Source organism: Hippocampus comes, unplaced genomic scaffold (genome assembly GCF_001891065.2).
Source record: "Hippocampus comes isolate QL1 unplaced genomic scaffold, H_comes_QL1_v1.1 scaffold7, whole genome shotgun sequence".
In the NCBI taxonomy this organism is placed as follows: Eukaryota; Metazoa; Chordata; class Actinopteri; order Syngnathiformes; family Syngnathidae; genus Hippocampus; species Hippocampus comes.
In genome coordinates, this window is record NW_017842060.1 from 2,688,031 (window position 1) to 2,708,200 (window position 20,170).

At 41.2% G+C, this 20,170-nt stretch overlaps 2 protein-coding genes across 2 annotated transcripts; one reads left to right on the top strand and one right to left on the bottom strand.

Annotated features, from left to right (window-relative positions):
• Window positions 1–1,556: 1,556 nt before the first annotated feature.
• Window positions 1,557–15,641, top strand: sh3d19 (SH3 domain containing 19). Its single transcript, XM_019861730.1, has 21 exons — window positions 1,557–1,626; window positions 4,969–5,008; window positions 5,179–5,293; window positions 5,656–5,800; window positions 5,873–6,736; window positions 7,305–7,376; window positions 7,454–7,566; window positions 7,745–7,785; window positions 7,870–8,029; window positions 8,138–8,200; window positions 8,653–8,719; window positions 9,025–9,155; window positions 9,226–9,287; window positions 9,703–9,938; window positions 10,394–10,434; window positions 11,432–11,571; window positions 13,044–13,258; window positions 13,716–13,756; window positions 14,755–14,932; window positions 15,274–15,371; window positions 15,458–15,641. Exons 1-21 carry the CDS (start codon window positions 1,557–1,559, stop codon window positions 15,563–15,565), a joined length of 3,000 nt encoding a protein of 999 aa, XP_019717289.1. The 3' UTR covers window positions 15,566–15,641.
• A 280-nt stretch (window positions 15,642–15,921) lies between these two features.
• Window positions 15,922–20,009, bottom strand: rps3a (ribosomal protein S3A). Its single transcript, XM_019861889.1, has 6 exons — window positions 19,883–20,009; window positions 18,595–18,698; window positions 17,577–17,764; window positions 16,889–17,097; window positions 16,694–16,803; window positions 15,922–16,101 (listed from the first exon to the last, which is right to left on the bottom strand). The coding sequence occupies exons 1-6, from the start codon at window positions 19,942–19,944 to the stop codon at window positions 15,974–15,976; spliced, it is 801 nt and encodes a 266-aa protein (XP_019717448.1). The 5' UTR covers window positions 19,945–20,009; the 3' UTR covers window positions 15,922–15,973.
• Window positions 20,010–20,170: the final 161 nt, after the last annotated feature.

Genomic DNA, 20,170 nt, shown 5'->3' on the forward strand with positions numbered 1-20,170 from the left:
ATGTGACACTCTTTTATGGAATTTTATATCAGAAAGTGAAGAGCTCACCGAAGAGATGCAATGTAATACTGAAGTCGTTAATTGCTTCCCTCTGCCGGACAAAGAAGTTACTACAGAAGAAAACACGCCAACGTGGAGTGTGCGTGTTCTCCCCGTGCCTGGGTGGGTTTTCTCCGGATACTTCGGTTTTCTCTGATATTCCCAAAGCATGCACGGTGGGTTAATTGATCACTTTGAATTGTTGTTCAGTGTGATTGGGAGTGTCAATGGTTGTTTTTTTTTTTTTTTATACATATGTGTGCCCTGCGATTGGCTGCCTACCAATTCAAGGTATTATCCCGCCTACCACCTAATGACAGCTGGGATAGGCTCCAGAACACCGGCGACCGTCGTGACGGATGGATACTGTAAAAGAAAATAAGTAATTTTACAGGACAGTGAGAACAGCAGAGATCCCAGAACTGAACCCTGCGGAACACCACAGTGGGGAAGTTCCTGACTCAGAGCAACCAAAGCAAACACATAAAGCTCTCTCAGCCAAATAGGACCTAAAGCACCCAAAGGCGCTACCGCCAATGTCCACCAGGTGCTGTCAACAAGCGAACAGAATACTGTGATCAACTGTATCAAATTTTGCAGTAACCCCCCCACCCCCCCCAAAAAAAACATACACGCATCGTCTCCAGTGTCATTTTCCAGGAGCATATTCTTTGTTGTTGTGTGAATTCTTTTAGCTCCATGTAAAGCACTTTGTATACAGTGGTGGTTGTTTTAAAGTGCTTTATAAATACAGTTGAGTTGAGAAGAAAGTCAAAACGTTAAAAAATATTTTTTAGGAAAAATTGTATCTAAGTAATGATTCAATTAAAAAAATGCTCATTCATTTATAACTAAAAACATGTAAAAAATAAACATGTATGAAGTTTTCAATGCAATTGTATTTAACTTCAAAGTTAAACACAACTGAAGCATATTTTGACATTGATTTATTAGCAAACCACTAGAGGGACCCTCGAGTAAAATTCGTGGTACACAAACCACTTTTATAGTACTACTGTATATAATATAACTACAATTACAGTGGTTATACAAATACCTCTCCAAACTTTATTACGCTTGTACAGAGGGTCACTTGGTGCAGAAAAGTAATTTGGTACAGTATGGTGTGGTATGGTATTGTGATCAGGTATAGTTCATTATGATTATACAGGACTAAAAAAGGCTATGGTATGTTAGCACTGTGTATGGACATGGTATGTTCTGATCACGTGGTATCATATCATAAACTGGTGTGGTAGGGTACCGCGTAGTATTACAGTTACAGTAGGTAATTGATTGGTATTTTAAAACTTGTAAAACAAAACTATGCCTCAGTGGTAGTGTGGGGTGGGGTCCATGTTGACTGTGTCCCACCCACACAAAGTGCTGCAGTTGGCAGGACCACTCTGTCCGCCGCGGAGACAAACTCACATTCTCTCAGGAGAACACATGCTTCATTATCGAAATAATTGCCTTTGTAATGACTTCTTTCTTGTTCTTCATTGTTGTAACTCATAATGGCAGAAGTGAGGCATGAGCAAGAAGAGGAGCGTCCTGAAATTCACCATGTCATCCACCAAGCAACAGGTAGGTTGGCATTACAAGCTTGATTAGATTTAGAACTCAAATTGACTGTAATAGTAAAAAGTATTTTTTTACAAGTGATCTTAAACTTAAGATACGAGCACTGTATAATGCCCGTGAAGCCACGATAATACGCACTTTTGCAGGTAATGAACAGTTCATCAAAATAAAGAGGCTTCAAGCAGTTAACTGTCTCAAAAAACATCAAACAAAGAGAATTACACTTTGTATATTAAAAAAAAAAAAGCTTTGTCCTTGTGGGAAATCTGCTTTGCTTAATCTTAACAAAAAATGTAAAACGCCACATGGTAACAGTTAGCATCGACAGTCATGGTTTTAGAAGCAACTAATATATTAAAACACAAAGGTGCAACAGGTCCATCAATAACAAGATAACTCAAAAAAGCATCTCTTCTTTATCCTCAACAAAAATGATTTATACTACAGTGTTTTACAGAGGCACTTACGGTAGTATTAGAATAAGAATCAGGCGACTATTCTTCTTCCTTCGTGTCTGCATGACTGTCTCTCGATGGCCAAGGCAGGCACACCAGAAGGAGCATCACAATTAATTAGATTGCAGCATTAAATCATGATGTTCAAACTCTTTAATTAACGACATTCTACTCAATTTACTCTATGTTAACTTATTACTCCTTATTTTAAATAAATGCAGGGACGGATTAGTGGCATTTCCATTCATTTCAATGGGGAAATATAATTTGAGATAAAAGCATTTATAGTTACGAGTGTGCTCATGAAACAAATATTTGTCTGATTAAATACTGTGAGTTTAACGAAACAGGCAGGTGGTTTGTTGTGCAGCTGCCGTGCGCCTGTTGTGGTCCAAAGCATGTATAAAATGTCAGCATGTGTGCATATGTTGGAGTGGCACAGAGGCAGTTGTGATGGGGGGGGCGGGGGGTGGGTATTCTGCTGACCTCAGCGGCTTCACAGACCATGTGGGCTAGTATCCACTCACACAAAAACATCAAGGCACGTTACAGTTTATACATACACTCTGGTTCACTTTTGTGTTTCGGAAGATATAGAAACATTGCAAATGAGAAATGGACATTGTACAAGCTTGGTTCAAGGTTAAATTAAGCTAAACGGTATCTGTTTAAGTTTGGATTTTTTATTTTTTTTTCCAGAGGAGCTGAATTTAATTCAACTGTTTACATTTAGATCTTTGAAATAATGTACACATTACAAAACTCATGTGCCCGAGGTGATAAGTTTAGGATTTTTTGTCATTTTTTTGCCAACTTTTCATGAAATTTAAAGGATTTTTTTTTCAGTTGTCATTTTTGCCAAATTTGGTCAATAGGTGAATTATTACTGTAAACTTTGGAGAATGTGATTGTTTGTTAGTATTTTTACAATAGGACTATCCAATCTTAGGGATTTGTTTACCAAGTCCATTTTTAATTTAATTTTTTGATTTGTATTTTTCTTTTTTTTTTTTTTCAAATTTTGAGCAAATCTTTTTTTTTTTTTTTCGCAGGTGTAAGCTTACCTGCATTTTGTCAAATTGTAAAAATGTGGGTTTTCTACGGGTACTCCGGTTTCCTCCCAAATTCCAAAAACGTGCATGGTAGGCTCATGCATGCAATTCTTTCATATTTTTTGCAAGATCCAATTTTGTGTGTGTATGTATGTATGTATGTATGTCACCAAATTTCTGGCAAATTTTCAAGTTTTAATTCTCATTTATTCATTTTGCTTTTGCCAGGCGTTCTCTTTTTTTGAATTCTTATAATTTTAACCCCCCCACCATTTGATGTTGTACTTGCTCATCTTTTGATGTGAAACCTTTTTCTACTCTGGCATTGTCATGTGGCATGGGCTCCACTTCCTGACAGACCGCATTCCACCTAATGTGATTGGTGCAACATGGTGATTGTGGGTGTGTGACTTTTGTGCCTTTTGTCACAGGTACACCACAAACACACGCACACACACACACACACACGCGCGCGCGCTGGCACAAACCTATTCAGTCTTACTAGGTCATCCGTCAAAAGAGGATTTGAATGGAAACACGCTGTTAATGGTGGACTTAATTGTAGTTCATATAGCTCCTCGGCAGGTAATCCCACCTTGAGGTGCAAGGTGTGGTGCGCCCGTGGGTGTAAAAGGACCTCTTTCTTTCATATGTAAACAAGGAAGTTGTGGTACCTTGAAAGCTTTGTCAGGCTGAAAAACGAAAGGACACCGGTGTCGTTGAAGAAGGTGAGTAAAAGCAAGAAACAAGTTGCAGATGTGACAGGTGCTTTTTATGTGGATTTCAAAAGTATCGTTCTTGAACTAAAATGGTTGCATCTGCTTTATGCCGCATGAGTGCTTTCAGTTTGACATTTGGACTTTCTCTATCAATTTTTTAGATAGTCATCAGGTCTCTTTTGAATCCATGTGTTAATTTTTAATCCCAATGACTGGAAAACAGGATGGCGTACTTACGGTACTTTTAATTTTTTTTTTTTTTTTTTAACAAATCTTTAGTTAACAATCTCTCAACAATATACACACACACACAGGAACAATGAAGATAGATCGATAGATTTAAAAAATGCCGCGTATCTTAAATATAAAATAGCAGCACAATTTAAAAGTTTTGTGTATTCAATCAACCTACCATGCATGTTTTTGGAATGTGGGAGGAAACCAAAGTACCTGGAGAAAACCCACATCGGCACGGGGAGAACATGCAAACTCCACACAGGAAGGCTGAGGCCGGATTCAAACCCACGACCACGCTATCACCCTACCGCCATCATAAAATTAATCAGATAGTATTCTTTTTCAAATCTAATAATTTATTTAAAAAAAAAAAGAAAAGCCACATGCTGTCAAGAAAGTTCAAAGTTAAAGATGCTGTTCAAGATAAACTTACAAATGTCTGACCACAATTTTCGAGTCACAACATTTCCAAAACAGATGATGGTATGTGCGCATGACGAACAACAGGCTGATGACATGATGGTGTCAACCTAACATGAAAGTTAAATACACTGACGTCTTGAGATAAGAGTTGAATTTCTCCCGTCACCACGCTTACAAAACACTCAAATCATCATATCCAGTTGAAATGAATGGCAATGCCATAAATCGTTTCTAGCCTTCCCAAAAAACAAAAAAATGTTGTATAGTGTTTTTTTTAATGAGGAAAAATAGTGCTCCACAATAGTGTACTTTATAAAAAACATACATCATAACATCATGAAATCAAAATAAAAAGAATTAAACTGTTTTTTTAACAGATAATAATTACTTCAAATAGAGACGGCAGTCTTTCCTGGCAACACAACATGACTAAAAAACACACTCTTTTCATCTTCGCAGATCATCTTGACAGAAGCAAAGCAGATCTTTTGCATTCCAGGTAAGTTGATTCACAACTAGGTCAAACTCTTTGAGTGACAACACGAGAGACCCAAGGTATTTAAAAAGTCCTTTACTTGACAAATGGAGGAGCTACTTGCTAGATTATATCATTTTGAACCGATGCTCTGTGGGTTTTGGTGCACTGAATGGTGTGTTGTGTTTTTGTAGGCAACCAGAGATCAGTATTATCGCCGGCGAACCTTCGGATGACAACAAATGGTTCTCAGCATCGCCCGTGGTTTTTTCTTCCGACCCTCAATCCAGCTGGTCCGCAGGCATCCAGGTTTGGTTTAGCTTGGGTCTTTATAATGTTCACGTGAGGAAGGCTGTAGAAATTTTGGTTTAATTCCGAATTGTAACTTTTGAGCATCCTCTGTAACCAACCTACCTTGATGACATTCCACTTAAGTACAACTTCAAAGTAACTAATTAGATAAGATTTTATCATATTTTTGTGGACTAGTATTGCTACAAATGATGTCATGAAGAAAGGTTGTAAAAACTTTGGTGGCTTCTTGACGACCTTAAATGGTGGCTCTTAGGGATACCTGTCTTTGGGACTTTGGGAGTTTTGATTCCGTGGTATTTCAAATGAAAACAAGTTTAGAAACGGTCTTGCTAATGTTTCTGTTTTCCACGACTCAGCCCCCACCGTCCTATGACCAGGTGATTCAAGAAAAGACCCGAGAGGAGCACATTGCTCCGCCCACCGCGGCTCCCCGACGGTTTTCTCCCTGTATCACCACGACCTGCTCCACACAGACTGACCCCGTCAGGGAAAAATCACCCGGTAATACCAATGGATGTTGCACTGGGGATGTATTTTAATCTTGTTCCCTTCCTGATTGTGATTCTTCTTCAGGTAAAAAGCCGCAAAAACCGCCAAGACCATCCTTGCTCAGACCTGAAGGTTCTTCTGAAAGTGGTCCACACAAGTCACAAGAAAGACGGGACTCAGGAGATCGGTACAAAAGATCAGTCACCGTCCACTGGGAAACACCTGCGCAACCTGACCCAAGCCCGAGTGCGACAACTCTTTCTGTTCCCACCTTAGAACCCAGACCTGTCCCGCTTCCTCGCATAAAATCCAGAAAACAGACCGAAGCTAACATTCAGACATTGGTCAAACTTGAAGATGATGAGCTCCCCACAGATGCGGTTAACATTTCCTCAAATGAGTATCTGAAGGAGCTGCTGGACGTCTTTAGTCCGAACGGAGACCGAGCAAATCCGGAGAAACAAGTTGATGACGAGATGAACAGTCAGCGAAACATCCAGTCCAGGATCCAGGCCTTTGAGAGCCAGCTCGCCCCAGAGCACGGGAGTGCCTCCGAGCCGATCAGACCACAGCCTCTTCCTAGAAAGCCGGCAAAGCCACCGGTGTCCGCTAAACCTCCACTACCTTCCAGATCTGTATTGGTTCAGGACAGTCAATATGTATCAAGCCAGGATCAGACAGCGGTTTTCAAACCTCAGCCGCCCCAGAAACTTGCTGGAAATCCCATGCGAGAAGAATTGGAGACCCTGCTCACAAAGGGCGGACCCCCGCAGCGCTCACGCCCGGCAGTATTAACCAGGGATTACAGCATCCACGACGAGGCGCCAGTCTTGCCACCGAGAATGCCAGTGAAGCCACCAAAGGAACCACTGAAGCCCAACCTCAACATCAACAACCACAACTCCGCCGCCATGCCCAGGAATGAAGAAAATGCCCACATTCCACCAAGTGAGTCGAATTTTGGTTTTGAATTGGAACGGAATTGGGTGGGATTTGAAATTTAGCTCCGAAGCGTTGTCAGGCTTGGAATGGGATGATGTCAGATGAAAGTGGCCACTCAGCTTCGAGTGTGTCATCAATAGATTGGAACACGGACAATGGAGACAGTTTCTTGGATCAGAACACCTGTAGTGATTTTTGTCATTCACCTTAAATATTTAAGTCCTTTGATTACATTTTATCGAAATGAACAAATTCAAATGCGCTCTGAGTAAAAGGACCACAAAACAATTTAATCCAAGATCACCAATAACTTGAGTTGTGAAAGTAGCTAATCTATCCCATTTCGAAAATAGCCTTTCAATTGGAATCAACAGCCAAAACTTTAAACAAACTATCCTTGTTTCGATGTAAACAAACCACGTGTCTGAATGCAACAAAAATCTTGACCATAGTCTTAAGGCTAAGATTAGCGCAACAAGCAGGGGCCTCGCTATCAAAAGCGGGCGAAATTGCTTACTACGCGGGGCTGTGATGCGATTAAAACTAATGTTTACTTATTGACATGTGACCTCAGATCCGGCTCCTGTCAAGGCGAGGCCACCTTTAACAAAAAGGCCCACCACTATCAGGGTCCCCAGCCAAATTGGTGAGCCCCCGCTTAGCTAAAATACAAAGCATTCAAACAAAGCACCATGGAACCCAACAGCTGATACCTCCCATCAGCCACAGAGAGTCTTCAGGGCGATCCTCCTCCACTTCCTGCTCGGAAACCTGTCGGCGCTCCAGGCACCGCAGCCATTCCCAGGCAAAAATCCTTACCCAGCATCCCAACTCAGGTACAGTACGCATTGAATAGGAGGTTATGAACTCATTAATAATTAAACAAAGTACCGGTAAGCCTACCTTCGTCGGTCAGTGCATTACAGTTGACATTGGAATGTCATTGAATCGATAGCTAGGCTGGGAACCAACACACAAGCCACGCAGAGCATAAATCCTCATTATTCTCTGCAGGGATTGTTAAAGGACAAGAGGGTTCCATCGCTGCCAAATCAGTGAGTGGAAGCAAAAACCTCACTTAAAAAAAACAAAACATTTCTATTTCACAATTGACGTGATGCCTTTTCATGAAACTTCAGGCGGCAAGGCATCACAAAACCGCTCCCGCCACGCCCACCTGCGGCTAAACCTGGTCCTGGACGACCGCCGCCACCCAGCGTGCAAGCCACCAAGCCCACCAAAGGGTTCCTCCTGCCTCCCAGACCTGTCCAGGGCCATCGTCTCTATGACAAATACACTGTGAGAAGATTGGTGAAAAAAGCATGTCCGTTCTGCTGTAATTGTGTTTCCAATGACGTTTTTTTTTTTTGTGTGTGTGCGTGTGTGTGTGTGTGTCCTTTCCACAAGCTTCCGCACGGATCCGCCGCCCCGGACTCTAACAGGAGCCACAGCGAAGAACTATCATTCCAGGTGAGATGGAGTTATGATAGAATATGTGCTAGGCTGCCAGTCGAACTGGTTCCCTTGTATTTATTGCTGATGTATCTGCTGACAACAACAGGAGCAATTCTGAAGTCTTTCAGGCAAGATTATCCGCTCATACTCAGCCAAATTCTCAGACCTCAATGGGCGGCGCTTCACAGCGCTGATGTATGATGACATGAAAGCAAAAGAAGTATTGTTGGAGGCCAATAAGTGGAATGTTAGGCAATGGCCAAGTCATTCATCTAACCGGAATCTGATGACGCATGGAATTAACTTGCTGAAGACAAAATTGAATACGCCACTGCGTTAAATTTGCCAAGTCGCATGTTGCTAGGCAGGATGCATCGGGCTTGTTCATAACGGTGCCCCTGAAGTAACTGTTCATGCTGGCTCAGACCTTGGATGCGTAAACATGGAGACTGTGGTTGTTTGTGCAGGCTGCAAGTCCAACTGGCAAGCAAGAAAAAGGACTAAACGTTCAAGCCTTGCATGACTTCACTCCAGGTAACAATATTTTGAATGACTCAGAGCACGAGTTTCTTTGATGCTTTGGGAAATTGATATCGCAAGTATCGAAAAAGGGTTTGATAACTAAAGCCTTGACGCGGTTAGATTAGCATCCGTTTTTAATCAATTTATTTTTTCATTTTAGCTGAAACATTTACACAAATAATGAAATACTACAAGTGACTACAAATTTGACTTTAACTGCTTGCTCCGAAATAATACTCTGACATCAGGTGACCTGTGCTTGATCAAAAAATATATATTATATGGATTTGACAAGTAGTGTTTTTTTGTTACGTTAGAGGGTCCAGGAGAGCTGGGCTTGAAGGCCGGTGACATCATCAACATGGTGGAGCGCGTGGACAGTGAATGGTACAGGGGGACTTGTAAAGGATCCACTGGTTACTTCCCAGTTAACTTTGTCAAAGTGCTGGTAAGTAAGTGATAGTCCTCATCAATAGTATCGTACAAATGCATGATCATTGTTCTCTTTCACCAATTAGTCGGATGCACCACCAAAATTTGCTCCCGAGAAGAAACCAAAGCCACTTTCTGCTATAGTCACGTAAGTTTTCTTTTCTTTAAAGAATTATTTTAGTGCTTAAATTCCAGTTTTTGTGACATGGAAAAGACAGCCTCCTAGAACAGCTAAAATTTATTTGAGGTGAATCACAGTTACTTTAAAAGGTGGCGGGTGTGTGCTGATTTCCATTTAACATGAATTTTAATGCAGCTGGTTAATTTTGAACACAGCCACATCCCCAATTATAGGAGGGTGTGCACACTTGTGCAACATTATCTTGGTTGTATTTTTTCATATCCTTGCTTTTATATACTTTTTTTTCCAATGGGGTTGTTCAGGTTAATAGGATAATGGCGGAGAAAGTTTAGAAATAATTTGTCTAAAAAATCCTGTCGTTTGAACAGGGGGTGTAGACTTTTAATATCCACCCTACATCTCTTTTTTTTTTTTTTTTAAGGGGTCCCAGATGCGTGGCTAGGTTTGATTTCGAGGGCGCAAGTGGGGAGGAGTTGTCGTTCATGGAGGGTGACGTGATCCGGCTGCAAGCCTACGTTGGTGATGAGTGGGCCCGCGGGCAGTTGGGCGCCGCTTCTGGAATTTTCCCTCTCAATTTTGTGGAAGTCGTTGAAGATCTGCCGTCAACGCCCACTTGGCCCCAGGGTATGACGAATCCCAACAGGGTCGCATTACCAGGTAAGAAGTAATGCACCATGAATAAAAAAAGTGGCACTGTTTCGGCCTTTCTTCCTGATTTGGTGTTTATGTCCAATATAGATTACAGAAGTAAGATTTTTTTTTTAAATACCGGAAATGTTTTTATCATGAAAGGTTAAATTTTGAATGAAGACACACGTACATAATTCTTCTAAAAACAACAAAATATTTTAGTTATTTCCAGTGGCTGGGATTTTGCTCAATTATCTCTGGGTTGTGGTATAGTTAAAATTTTGGAGAGACATAGTTTAATGTGGGGGTGAGGGGCGTGTTTTGGTTAAATTAAAGCAGGGTGAAAAATAGAATCCTTTTTAGCTGAAATATAGGAGAGAAAATATTGTTTGTTTTCTGGAAAATTTATTTCTGTCCTTCTGCATTTCGATGACTCAGACTTTCCCACGTATGTGACTTTGAATTCTGTGTCACTTCTCCAGGCATGGCCAGTCATCAGCCAGAAGCGGTCAAACCGGCTCAGGTAGCCCATATTTATTTTTACAATGATTTCTTGCATTATGAGTGGTTCCATTTCTCGGTTCTTTGAGATACAAGCTGTCATTTAGGCCAATTTTTAAATTTTTTTTTTTGACTTGCAAGCGCAAACTTGAGATACAGGTGTTGTATGTTATGTACACTCAATTCACAATAGGCAGCAGTTTGGCAAATAGTGAACAATTAGAAGCCTCAAACTGTCACTGCCAGTTGACATGTACTGTCAAATTAAACAAAAGAAAATTACAGATTGTATTTAAATCAACCAAACTATGTTGCCTTCAATGAAGCTCGTTTGACATGCCGAAAATCCTAGATGCTAATCGTTAGCACGGACGCATTTTTTAAACACAAATGGTGGACAACACATGTCCACCAATTATATCACAATACTCACTGGGATATCTTCTTTATCCTCTATGAAATAATTATTATAAAGAATTAACAATGCCACTTACTCACTGTAGCAAGATGTGACACCACTGGCCACCATCTTGCGCTGCCACTCGCTAAGCGCACCTAACTTGAAAATATTAATTTTTTTCCCACGGCGTTCTCACATTATTTTCTGTCACTACTGCACATTTTTGTGTCGCTATGGTTGTATCAAGAAGTTTGGGAAAAGTGATACATGCACTTCATTGTTAAGAATACAATTGTTTATACATGTTCTCTTATAAGGTTTATATCTGTGAGGGCTACTCAAAGATTCATCTCCATCATGTTGTCACAACTTTCAACAATAAAAGCAGAGCCCATCAGGACAAAATGTGCAGCGAAATGTAAAGCTAACCTTTTACTCCCGATACTGAGATATTCTCTGAATGGTTGATGCAAACAGTATATAGTTTGTTCTTTGAGAGGCTCTTATTACTCCATACAGGGATCCTGGCATAAAACATGCACTGATAACTGTTTTCAGAAAAGAAATGGACAGAAGTTGTCAGTAACAGTAAATACACTTTGTTGTGTTGCCCCCTCAGTCTTCTGTAGAGTGGGCAGTGGCTCAACATGACTTTGACGCGAATGCGGAGGATGAGCTGTCTTTCAAGCGGGGCGACTGCATTCTTGTCACCATGAAAGCAAAAGAAGTATTGTTGGAGGCCAATAAGTGGAATGTTAGGCAATGGCCAAGTCATTCATCTAACCCGAATCTGGCGCATGGAATTAACTTGCTGAAGACAAAATTGAATAACTGATTTTGTGACTCTTCAGGGGAAAGATAAAAAATAAAAAAACTTTCTCTTCCAGCTAAAATGAAAAATATATACCCGGTAGATTTTAATTATTTTAGAGGCATTAATTGATTGAGCCCTACGAATTCTACCTAGCAACAAGTGGCCCAAACAATTCTAATTTCTTACGTCTGCTGCTATTTAAAATATTCTTTAATTGATTTAACAAGCCATCAAGAATTTATATGGATTTCAGGATTTTAAAACATATTGTTTACATCCATTGTAACTGACCATTTTTACCCACATTTTGGATTATGAACAGGTCCAAAGCTGCTGACTAATGAGTTGGAAGCTGGTGAAATGAAGGGAAGGGCCATGTACGAATTCATTTCAGACTGCGATGAGGAGCTCTCTTTACAGGTTACCCCCCCCCTCCCTAAAGTATATTTTTAAAATGTGTAATAAAGCATTGGCATTACTCTGACATGGCACAACTGGTTCTGATACAGGTCGGGGACATCATCACCAACCTGGAGTCAATCAACGATGAATGGTTCCTGGGTGACTTGAGGGGCAAACGGGCCTTAGTGCCTAAAAACTACGTTCAAGTGCTCTGAAGTTCGGACTCAAACTTCAAGTACTTGTTGTGCAATGAAGTATTTAAAATCAGTTAATATTTTCTGCTGCATTACATTTAGAATTGTGTGTTGTGTTTTTGATTACCAATTCTGTAATAAAGGTTTTACACTGGCGCTATCTGGTGGTTTGTCATTGCATTACAACATATTGCCCACAATTTACAATTTCTGTAGAATTCCAGGAGCCATGGTGCTTGTTGTCAGGTAGCATTTAGTCTATTTTATTTGTAGTACAAAGAAATGTTTTTTTTAAGACCACTAAAAAGAAATGTACTTTTGAAAAGTATGCTGATACATTTGGAGTTTCGTGCTTTTCACTGAACAGCAATAACACAACAAGACAAGTCCAAGGTTGGTCATTTACATTTTTTACAGTTACTTTAAAAGGTGGCGGGTGTGTGCTGATTTCCATTTAACATGAATTTTAATGCAGCTGGTTAATTTTGAACACAGCCACATCTTGAAAGCAAAAGTATTGTTGGAGGCCAATAAGTGAAATGTTAGGCAATGGCCAAGTCATTCATCTAACCGGAATCTGATGACGCATGGAATTAACTTGCTGAAGACAAAATTGAATACGCCACTGCGTTAAATTTGCCAAGTCGCATGTTGCTAGGCAGGATGCATCGGGCTTGTTCATAACGGTGCCCCTGAAGTAACTGTTCATGCTGGCTCAGACCTTGGATGCGTAAACATGGAGACTGTGGTTGTTTGTGCAGGCTGCAAGTCCAACTGGCAAGCAAGAAAAAGGACTAAACGTTCAAGCCTTGCATGACTAGGTTTGATTTCGAGGGCGACAGTGGGGAGGAGTTGTCGTTCATGGAGGGTGACGTGATCCGGCTGCAAGCCTACGTTGGTGATGAGTGGGCCCGCGGGCAGTTGGGCGCCGCTTCTGGAATTTTCCCTCTCAATTTTGTGGAAGTCGTTGAAGATCTGCCGTCAACGCCCACTTGGCCCCAGGGTATGACGAATCCCAACAGGGTCGCATTACCAGGTAAGAAGTAATGCACCATGAATAAAAAAAGTGGCACTGTTTCGGCCTTTCTTCCTGATTTGGTGTTTATGTCCAATATAGATTACAGAAGTAACATTTTTTTTTTTTAAATACTGTAAATGTTTTTATCATGAAAGGTTAAATTTTGAATGAAGACGCACGTACATAATTCTTCTAAAAACAACAAAATATTTTAGTTATTTCCAGTGGCTGGGATTTTGCTCAATTATCTCTGGGTTGTGGTATAGTTAAAATTTTGGAGAGACATAGTTTAATGTGGGGGTGAGGGGCGTGTTTTGGTTAAATTAAAGCAGGGTGAAAAATAGAATCCTTTTTAGCTGAAATATAGGAGAGAAAATATTGTTTGTTTTCTGGAAAATTTATTTCTGTCCTTCTGCATTTCGATGACTCAGACTTTCCCACGTATGTGACTTTGAATTCTGTGTCACTTCTCCAGGCATGGCCAGTCATCACCCAGAAGCGGTCAAACCGGCTCAGGTAGCCCATATTTATTTTTACAATGATTTCTTGCATTGAGTGGTTCCATTTCTGGGTTCTTTGAGATACAAGCTGTCATTTAGGCCAATTTTAAATTTTTTTTTTTTTTGACTTGCAAGCGCAAACTTGAGATACAGGTGTTGTATGTTATGTACACTCAATTCACAATAGGCAGCAGTTTGGCAAATAGTGAACAATTAGAAGCCTCAAACTGTCACTGCCAGTTGACATGTACTGTCAAATTAAACAAAAGAAAATTACAGATTGTATTTAAATCAACCAAACTATGTTGCCTTCAATGAAGCTCGTTTGACATGCCGAAAATCCTAGATGCTAATCGTTAGCACGGACGCATTTTTTTCAACACAAATGGTGGACAACGCATGTCCACCAATTATATCACAATACTCACTGGGATATCTTCTTTATCCTCTATGAAATAATTATTATAAAGAATTAACAATGCCACTTACTCACTGTAGCAAGATGTGACACCACTGGCCACCATCTTGCGCTGCCACTCGCTAAGCGCACCTAACTTGAAAATATTAATTTTTTTCCCACGGCGTTCTCACATTATTTTCTGTCACTACTGCACATTTTTGTGTCGCTATGGTTGTATCAAGAAGTTTGGGAAAAGTGATACATGCACTTCATTGTTAAGAATACAATTGTTTATACATGTTCTCTTATAAGGTTTATATCTGTGAGGGCTACTCAAAGATTCATCTCCATCATGTTGTCACAACTTTCAACAATAAAAGCAGAGCCCATCAGGACAAAATGTGCAGCGAAATGTAAAGCTAACCTTTTACTCCCGATACTGAGATATTCTCTGAATGGTTGATGCAAACAGTATATAGTTTGTTCTTTGAGAGGCTCTTATTACTCCATACAGGGATCCTGGCATAAAACATGCACTGATAACTGTTTTCAGAAAAGAAATGGACAGAAGTTGTCAGTAACAGTAAATACACTTTGTTGTGTTGCCCCCTCAGTCTTCTGTAGAGTGGGCAGTGGCTCAACATGACTTTGACGCAAATGCGGAGGATGAGCTGTCTTTCAAGCGGGGCGACTGCATTCTTGTCACCAGGCATGTCGACGCCGAATGGAGCTGCGGAAGACTCAATGGCAAAGAAGGAATCTTTCCCAAGGTTTTTGTGGAGAGTCGCACGGGTATGACGTGCAGTACAACTCTGAATGAAATGCTGATTTTGTGACTCTTCAGGGAAAAGATAAAAAAAACAAACACTTTCTCTCTCTTCCAGCTAAAATGAAAAATATATACCCGGTAGATTTTAATTATTTTAGAGGCATTAATTGATTGAGCCCTACGAATTCTACCTAGCAACAAGTGGCCCAAACAATTCTAATTTCTTACGTCTGCTGCTATTTAAAATATTCTTTAATTGATTTAACAAGCCATCAAGAATTTATATGGATTTCAGGATTTTAAAACATATTGTTTACATCCATTGTAACTGACCATTTTTACCCACATTTTGGATTATGAACAGGTCCAAAGCTGCTGACTAATGAGTTGGAAGCTGGTGAAATGAAGGGAAGGGCCATGTACGAATTCATTTCAGACTGCGATGAGGAGCTCTCTTTGCAGGTACCCCCCCCCCCCAAAAAAGTATTTTAAAATGTGTAATAAAGCATTGGCATTACTCTGACATGGCACAACTGGTTCTGATACAGGTCGGGGACATCATCACCAACCTGGAGTCAATCAACGATGAATGGTTCCTGGGTGACTTGAGGGGCAAACGGGCCTTAGTGCCTAAAAACTACGTTCAAGTGCTCTGAAGTTCGGACTCAAACTTCAAGTACTTGTTGTGCAATGAAGTATTTAAAATCAGTGAATATTTTCTGCTGCATTACATTTAGAATTGTGTTCTTTAATAAATTCTGTAATAAAGGTTTTACACTGGCGCTATCTGGTGGTTTGTCATTGGATTGCAACATATTGCCCACAATTTACAATTTCTCTAGAATTCCAGGAGCCACCGAACTTGTTGTCAGGTAGCATTTAGTCTATTTTATTTGTAGTACAAAGAAATGTTTTTTTAAGACCACTAAAAAGAAATGTACTTTTTAAAAGTATGCTGACACATTTGGAGTTTCGTGCTTTTCATTGAACAGCAATGACACAAGACAAGTCCAAGGTTGGTCATTTACATTTTTTAATTATTAAATCTGTCAGGGCATTTATTTTTAGACGGTCTCCTGGATGGGGGGCTCATAACCGTCGGCCCTCTCTACCTTGGCTCCGGTGTCATCTCCGGATCCTTTGGCAGCGCTGCTTGAACTGCCCTCGCCGTGGAGCTCCATCAGTTTGCCCACTGTGGGAGGAACATGGGCATTTAACAACCAGTGGACAAGACATCATTAATTTAAATTGAGATGGTTAAAAAAAAAGCATAAAGGACTAGCTCTGGGCACGCGCAGATCCCCCTATTATAAACACCCTTGAAAAAAAATTAACGCCTTTCAATATATTGTCAAAAACGGCACTTCAAATCTCTTCACATCTAGTATGCTAATCAAATTAGAAACATGCCCAACACCGAAGCATTTTGTAATGATCCAAGACACAATAAACCAGGTTAGTTTAAAACAATGTCAAACCAGTGTGTGTGTGCGTGTGGGGGGGACGGGACATTCCAACCACTTAAAATGTTCAAAATATTGCCAAACAAGTGATGTGACCTTTTCTGTAATATGAATTTCCTTTTGCATCGCTGCACTAAAAACTGGTTGTCGAAGCCCAGCGAGTCAACTTGATGATGGACGCACGTTCAGTTGGCTGGGCTGTGATAGGCCGATACATACTGTTACCGAAATATCACCCCGCCGTTTGGAGGTGCATCCAAAACTCTGGCATCAACTGTGAATGAGCTAGATGGGGATTCAGTTTGAGAAATCAAGTCTTACGTTCAAACTTGGGCTTCTTCAGCATTTTGACCTTGCGGACGTAGACATCGTGAAGGGGGTAAATGGACTGGCAGGCCTTTTCAATGTCCTTGCCAACGCTGTCAGGGATCCTGGAAGGGGGAAAACAAACACGCCAAAATGTCAGTTTAATGAGGGATGGCAACAACGCCGAAGCCTCAACTACGAGCCACTCACAGCTTGTTCACGACCTCCTTCAGGTCGTTGGTCTGCACCTCGCGGGTCATGATCTCCACCATCTTCTTGCGGATCTGGCGCACCTGCTGGTGCTGGGCGTACGAGGTCTTGCGGATCTGGTTGGTGCGCTTCTTGGTGAAGCCCACGCAAAAGAGACGCAGGAGGTAGCCGTCCGTGGTCTTCACGTCCACGTGGGCCTCGATCATGGTCTGAGGAAACACCGAAACGCCCTCATGTTTAGGGACTATGACACGGCTGCAATGATCGAGTATTTTGATTCTTGAATCGACTTTTCTATACATTACATCACAAACTATTTGGACAAAACTATAAGCATGAGTGTGGCTTTAAAACATGGGTCCTGGCCTGCTGAGTGACGTGGGAGTCAGCGAAAGAGGGGCAGAGTTGGCTGTTAACGGGACAACAATCAGCTAGTCTGCAAGTGCGGTGCCTGGTGATGGCTGACGTGCTATTTGTTTGTATCTCAATTGTAACCTGCTGCTGACAGCAAGTTCAGTGGCCACGACCCACTGAGAACCCTCGCGCGCGAGAAGCTTCAAACACAAGGTCCTCGAAGGAAAGTGACCACCGAACATAGTGTCAAGTGCATCATCTGGTTGTAAGAGACTCAAAGAGTCACAGAAATATAAAAGTGGCCATTCAACTTAAAAAAAAAAAAAAAAGTTACCTGCCACTTCTTGACCATAGAACACATCTTGTCACGGGTCAGGTCCATGCCGTGGAAGTTGGTGAGGCAGTTCTTGCCCTGCACGTCCTCCGTGATCAGCTTGAACTTGCGGAAGGCCACCTCGTCGTTTTGCAGGTCGGCAAGGCTCACTTCGAACACACGACCCTTCAGACCGTCTGAGGCGATTCCTGGGAGAGTATAAATGACACGGCAGAGCCGGTATTATAAAAAGTTTGGAGTCATCTGGGTGACGAGTGAATACTCCACGGTGAGGAAAAAAAAAGGCAGGAACATGGCATTAATCACACAGTAATTTGGGACCCAAACAAGTTGTCATAATTTGCCTCTCAAAACAAATAAACAAGGTCATATGTTATTGAAAACCAGAGTTGGAACTGGGTTCACGAAGCCTTAGTCAATGTAGCTAAACAGGGAAGAAAAAAACCCCATCTCCAAGCCACACTAAAGTGTAGCCACGACATTACGTTTTGCCGCTGTATCCTAAATAACACAAAACATGAGTTAGGGGAAGACATTTTTTTTCCCAGGTTGTAGACATAGCTTGATTGCTAACTGCACAGTGTGTAGATACGGGCCAAGGTATCAGTAACGACGCTGCTCCTTGGTTCCGTAACATTTCTGTCATCTTCCAGCAAAAGCCATGGTCCGTAGAGAATTTTCAGTGTGAGAAAGATCTCATCTCATTATTTCAATGGTATCAGCCAGGAAAAAGATACAATATCATTGCCATGGGATCAATTGGAATGCGGTGAAGGGTAGCATGACTCAAAATGGATAAAACCACAAGGAGGAAACCGGTCAAGGAGGCTCAAGAGGCAGACAAACATTTCAATCGATGCAGGAATTTCTGGCATGTACATGTGATAATCTCTCAAACGCATGTGGAAAAATGTTTTGATTGATTAAACCGAGGTTGCACTTTTGACATATATCCCCCGGGTCTATGTAATATTCAGCAATAGAGGAGAAAAAAAACCCAAAACAAAAACAGGCTTACTGGTTCCCTGAGTCCTGGTGACCAAGGTCTTGCCAAGATTGCGAATGATGAACATGGCTGGCGCCTTGACATCGTACCAGTCCTTCTTGGAGAAAGGGTCCACACTGAAAGAAATGACACATTGACAGTTTGTTTTTATTCTGCAGAAAAATTTTGCAGCTGCAACTTTTATCTAATTTTGGGTCACTTCCATCTCTAAAAGCTGATATCATCACAACTGCTATGGGGTCAACATTGCACTTGTGTTATTTTTCGAAACTGCAATTGCTTTGTATTTGAAACTGTTGGAAGTCACGTTGCAAAGCTTCAATTTCTTTCCCCTTGCCTATGTACCGAGAAGATTTTGTGGTTTTCCAAAACAGGTAAATACTGCATGTTTGTAACCAAGTACAGACGATGTTGCTATAGGCCTTCATGTTACACATCTCTTTTTGGTCCTTCAGAGAGTAACATGTTTTTAGGGGAAAAGTGATATTTCACAAGAGCTGGGCATACACCCCTGTGTGGATAACCCAAACAATACAATCAATACCTCGATCGAGCTAGTTAGCGTGCTTCTTTGTCAACAAAAATGATTAGACGACACTTCCATCTCCTTCCCTCATCCATCTCCGTTTCATTCTTCAATGAATTATTAAATTACTACTTTCCATGTTTCAAGTTCAGAACACCCAAACAACTAATGCAGGCATTTCATATTTACCTCCTTGCACATTGAATTGCCTTTACACACCATTCCATTCGTCAAAACATTTGATATTCCTGAATTATCGCATAATTGCCAAACACATGTGTTCACCTGTTTCTTACATTACACCGGTGCAATTCATTCCGACTGCAAGTCTCACATTTCAATTAATTCCACAGCATATCAATTCAACAGTTGCTGTTTAAGACTCACAAATGTGCAGATTATGTATTACACGTACAACTCGTAAGTAAATGTGACGCCGACTAACTCCGTGCTAACATGAGTTAGCTTCAGGAAATGAGATAAACGTGTCAAACCCAGCAAAACGATTAACCCAACTTCTCATTATCACTACGCGGCCAATAAATAAGTTAGTTACCAAATTAACCAATATTTAAACCAAATGCATCCACGGACACGGCAAAAGAAAACCTCAAGCCGAAGCTCGAACGACACAGGGCCGCAACGACCACAGTAGCCGAAGCCTTACTTATCCGCCAAATATCGCGCTCATCCGGTAATGTTTTAGTGAGTTTTCGGTCGCGAACTGAAGTGAACAGGTTCTTTAATACACTACTATCTGTATTTCGTACTTACATCTTCTTTTTGGCACCCTTTTTGCCGCCTTTGGTCAGCCTCTTATTCTTGCCGACTGCCATGTTGGCTACAGGGAGTGAAAGAGGAGGAAAGGAGAAAATCGCGCGAGAGTTAGAGAGAACGAGATCGAGGGACGCTTTTGTGACGTCCTCTCGTGACGCCTACTCGAGGGCACAGGCTGTACCGGCGACGGGCCTACGCGACCGCCACATTGCTGGGGGCAAGTTTTCCATCAAAACCAATGTACGTGCATTCGATTGTAAAATAATTCTCGATTCAGGATTCTAG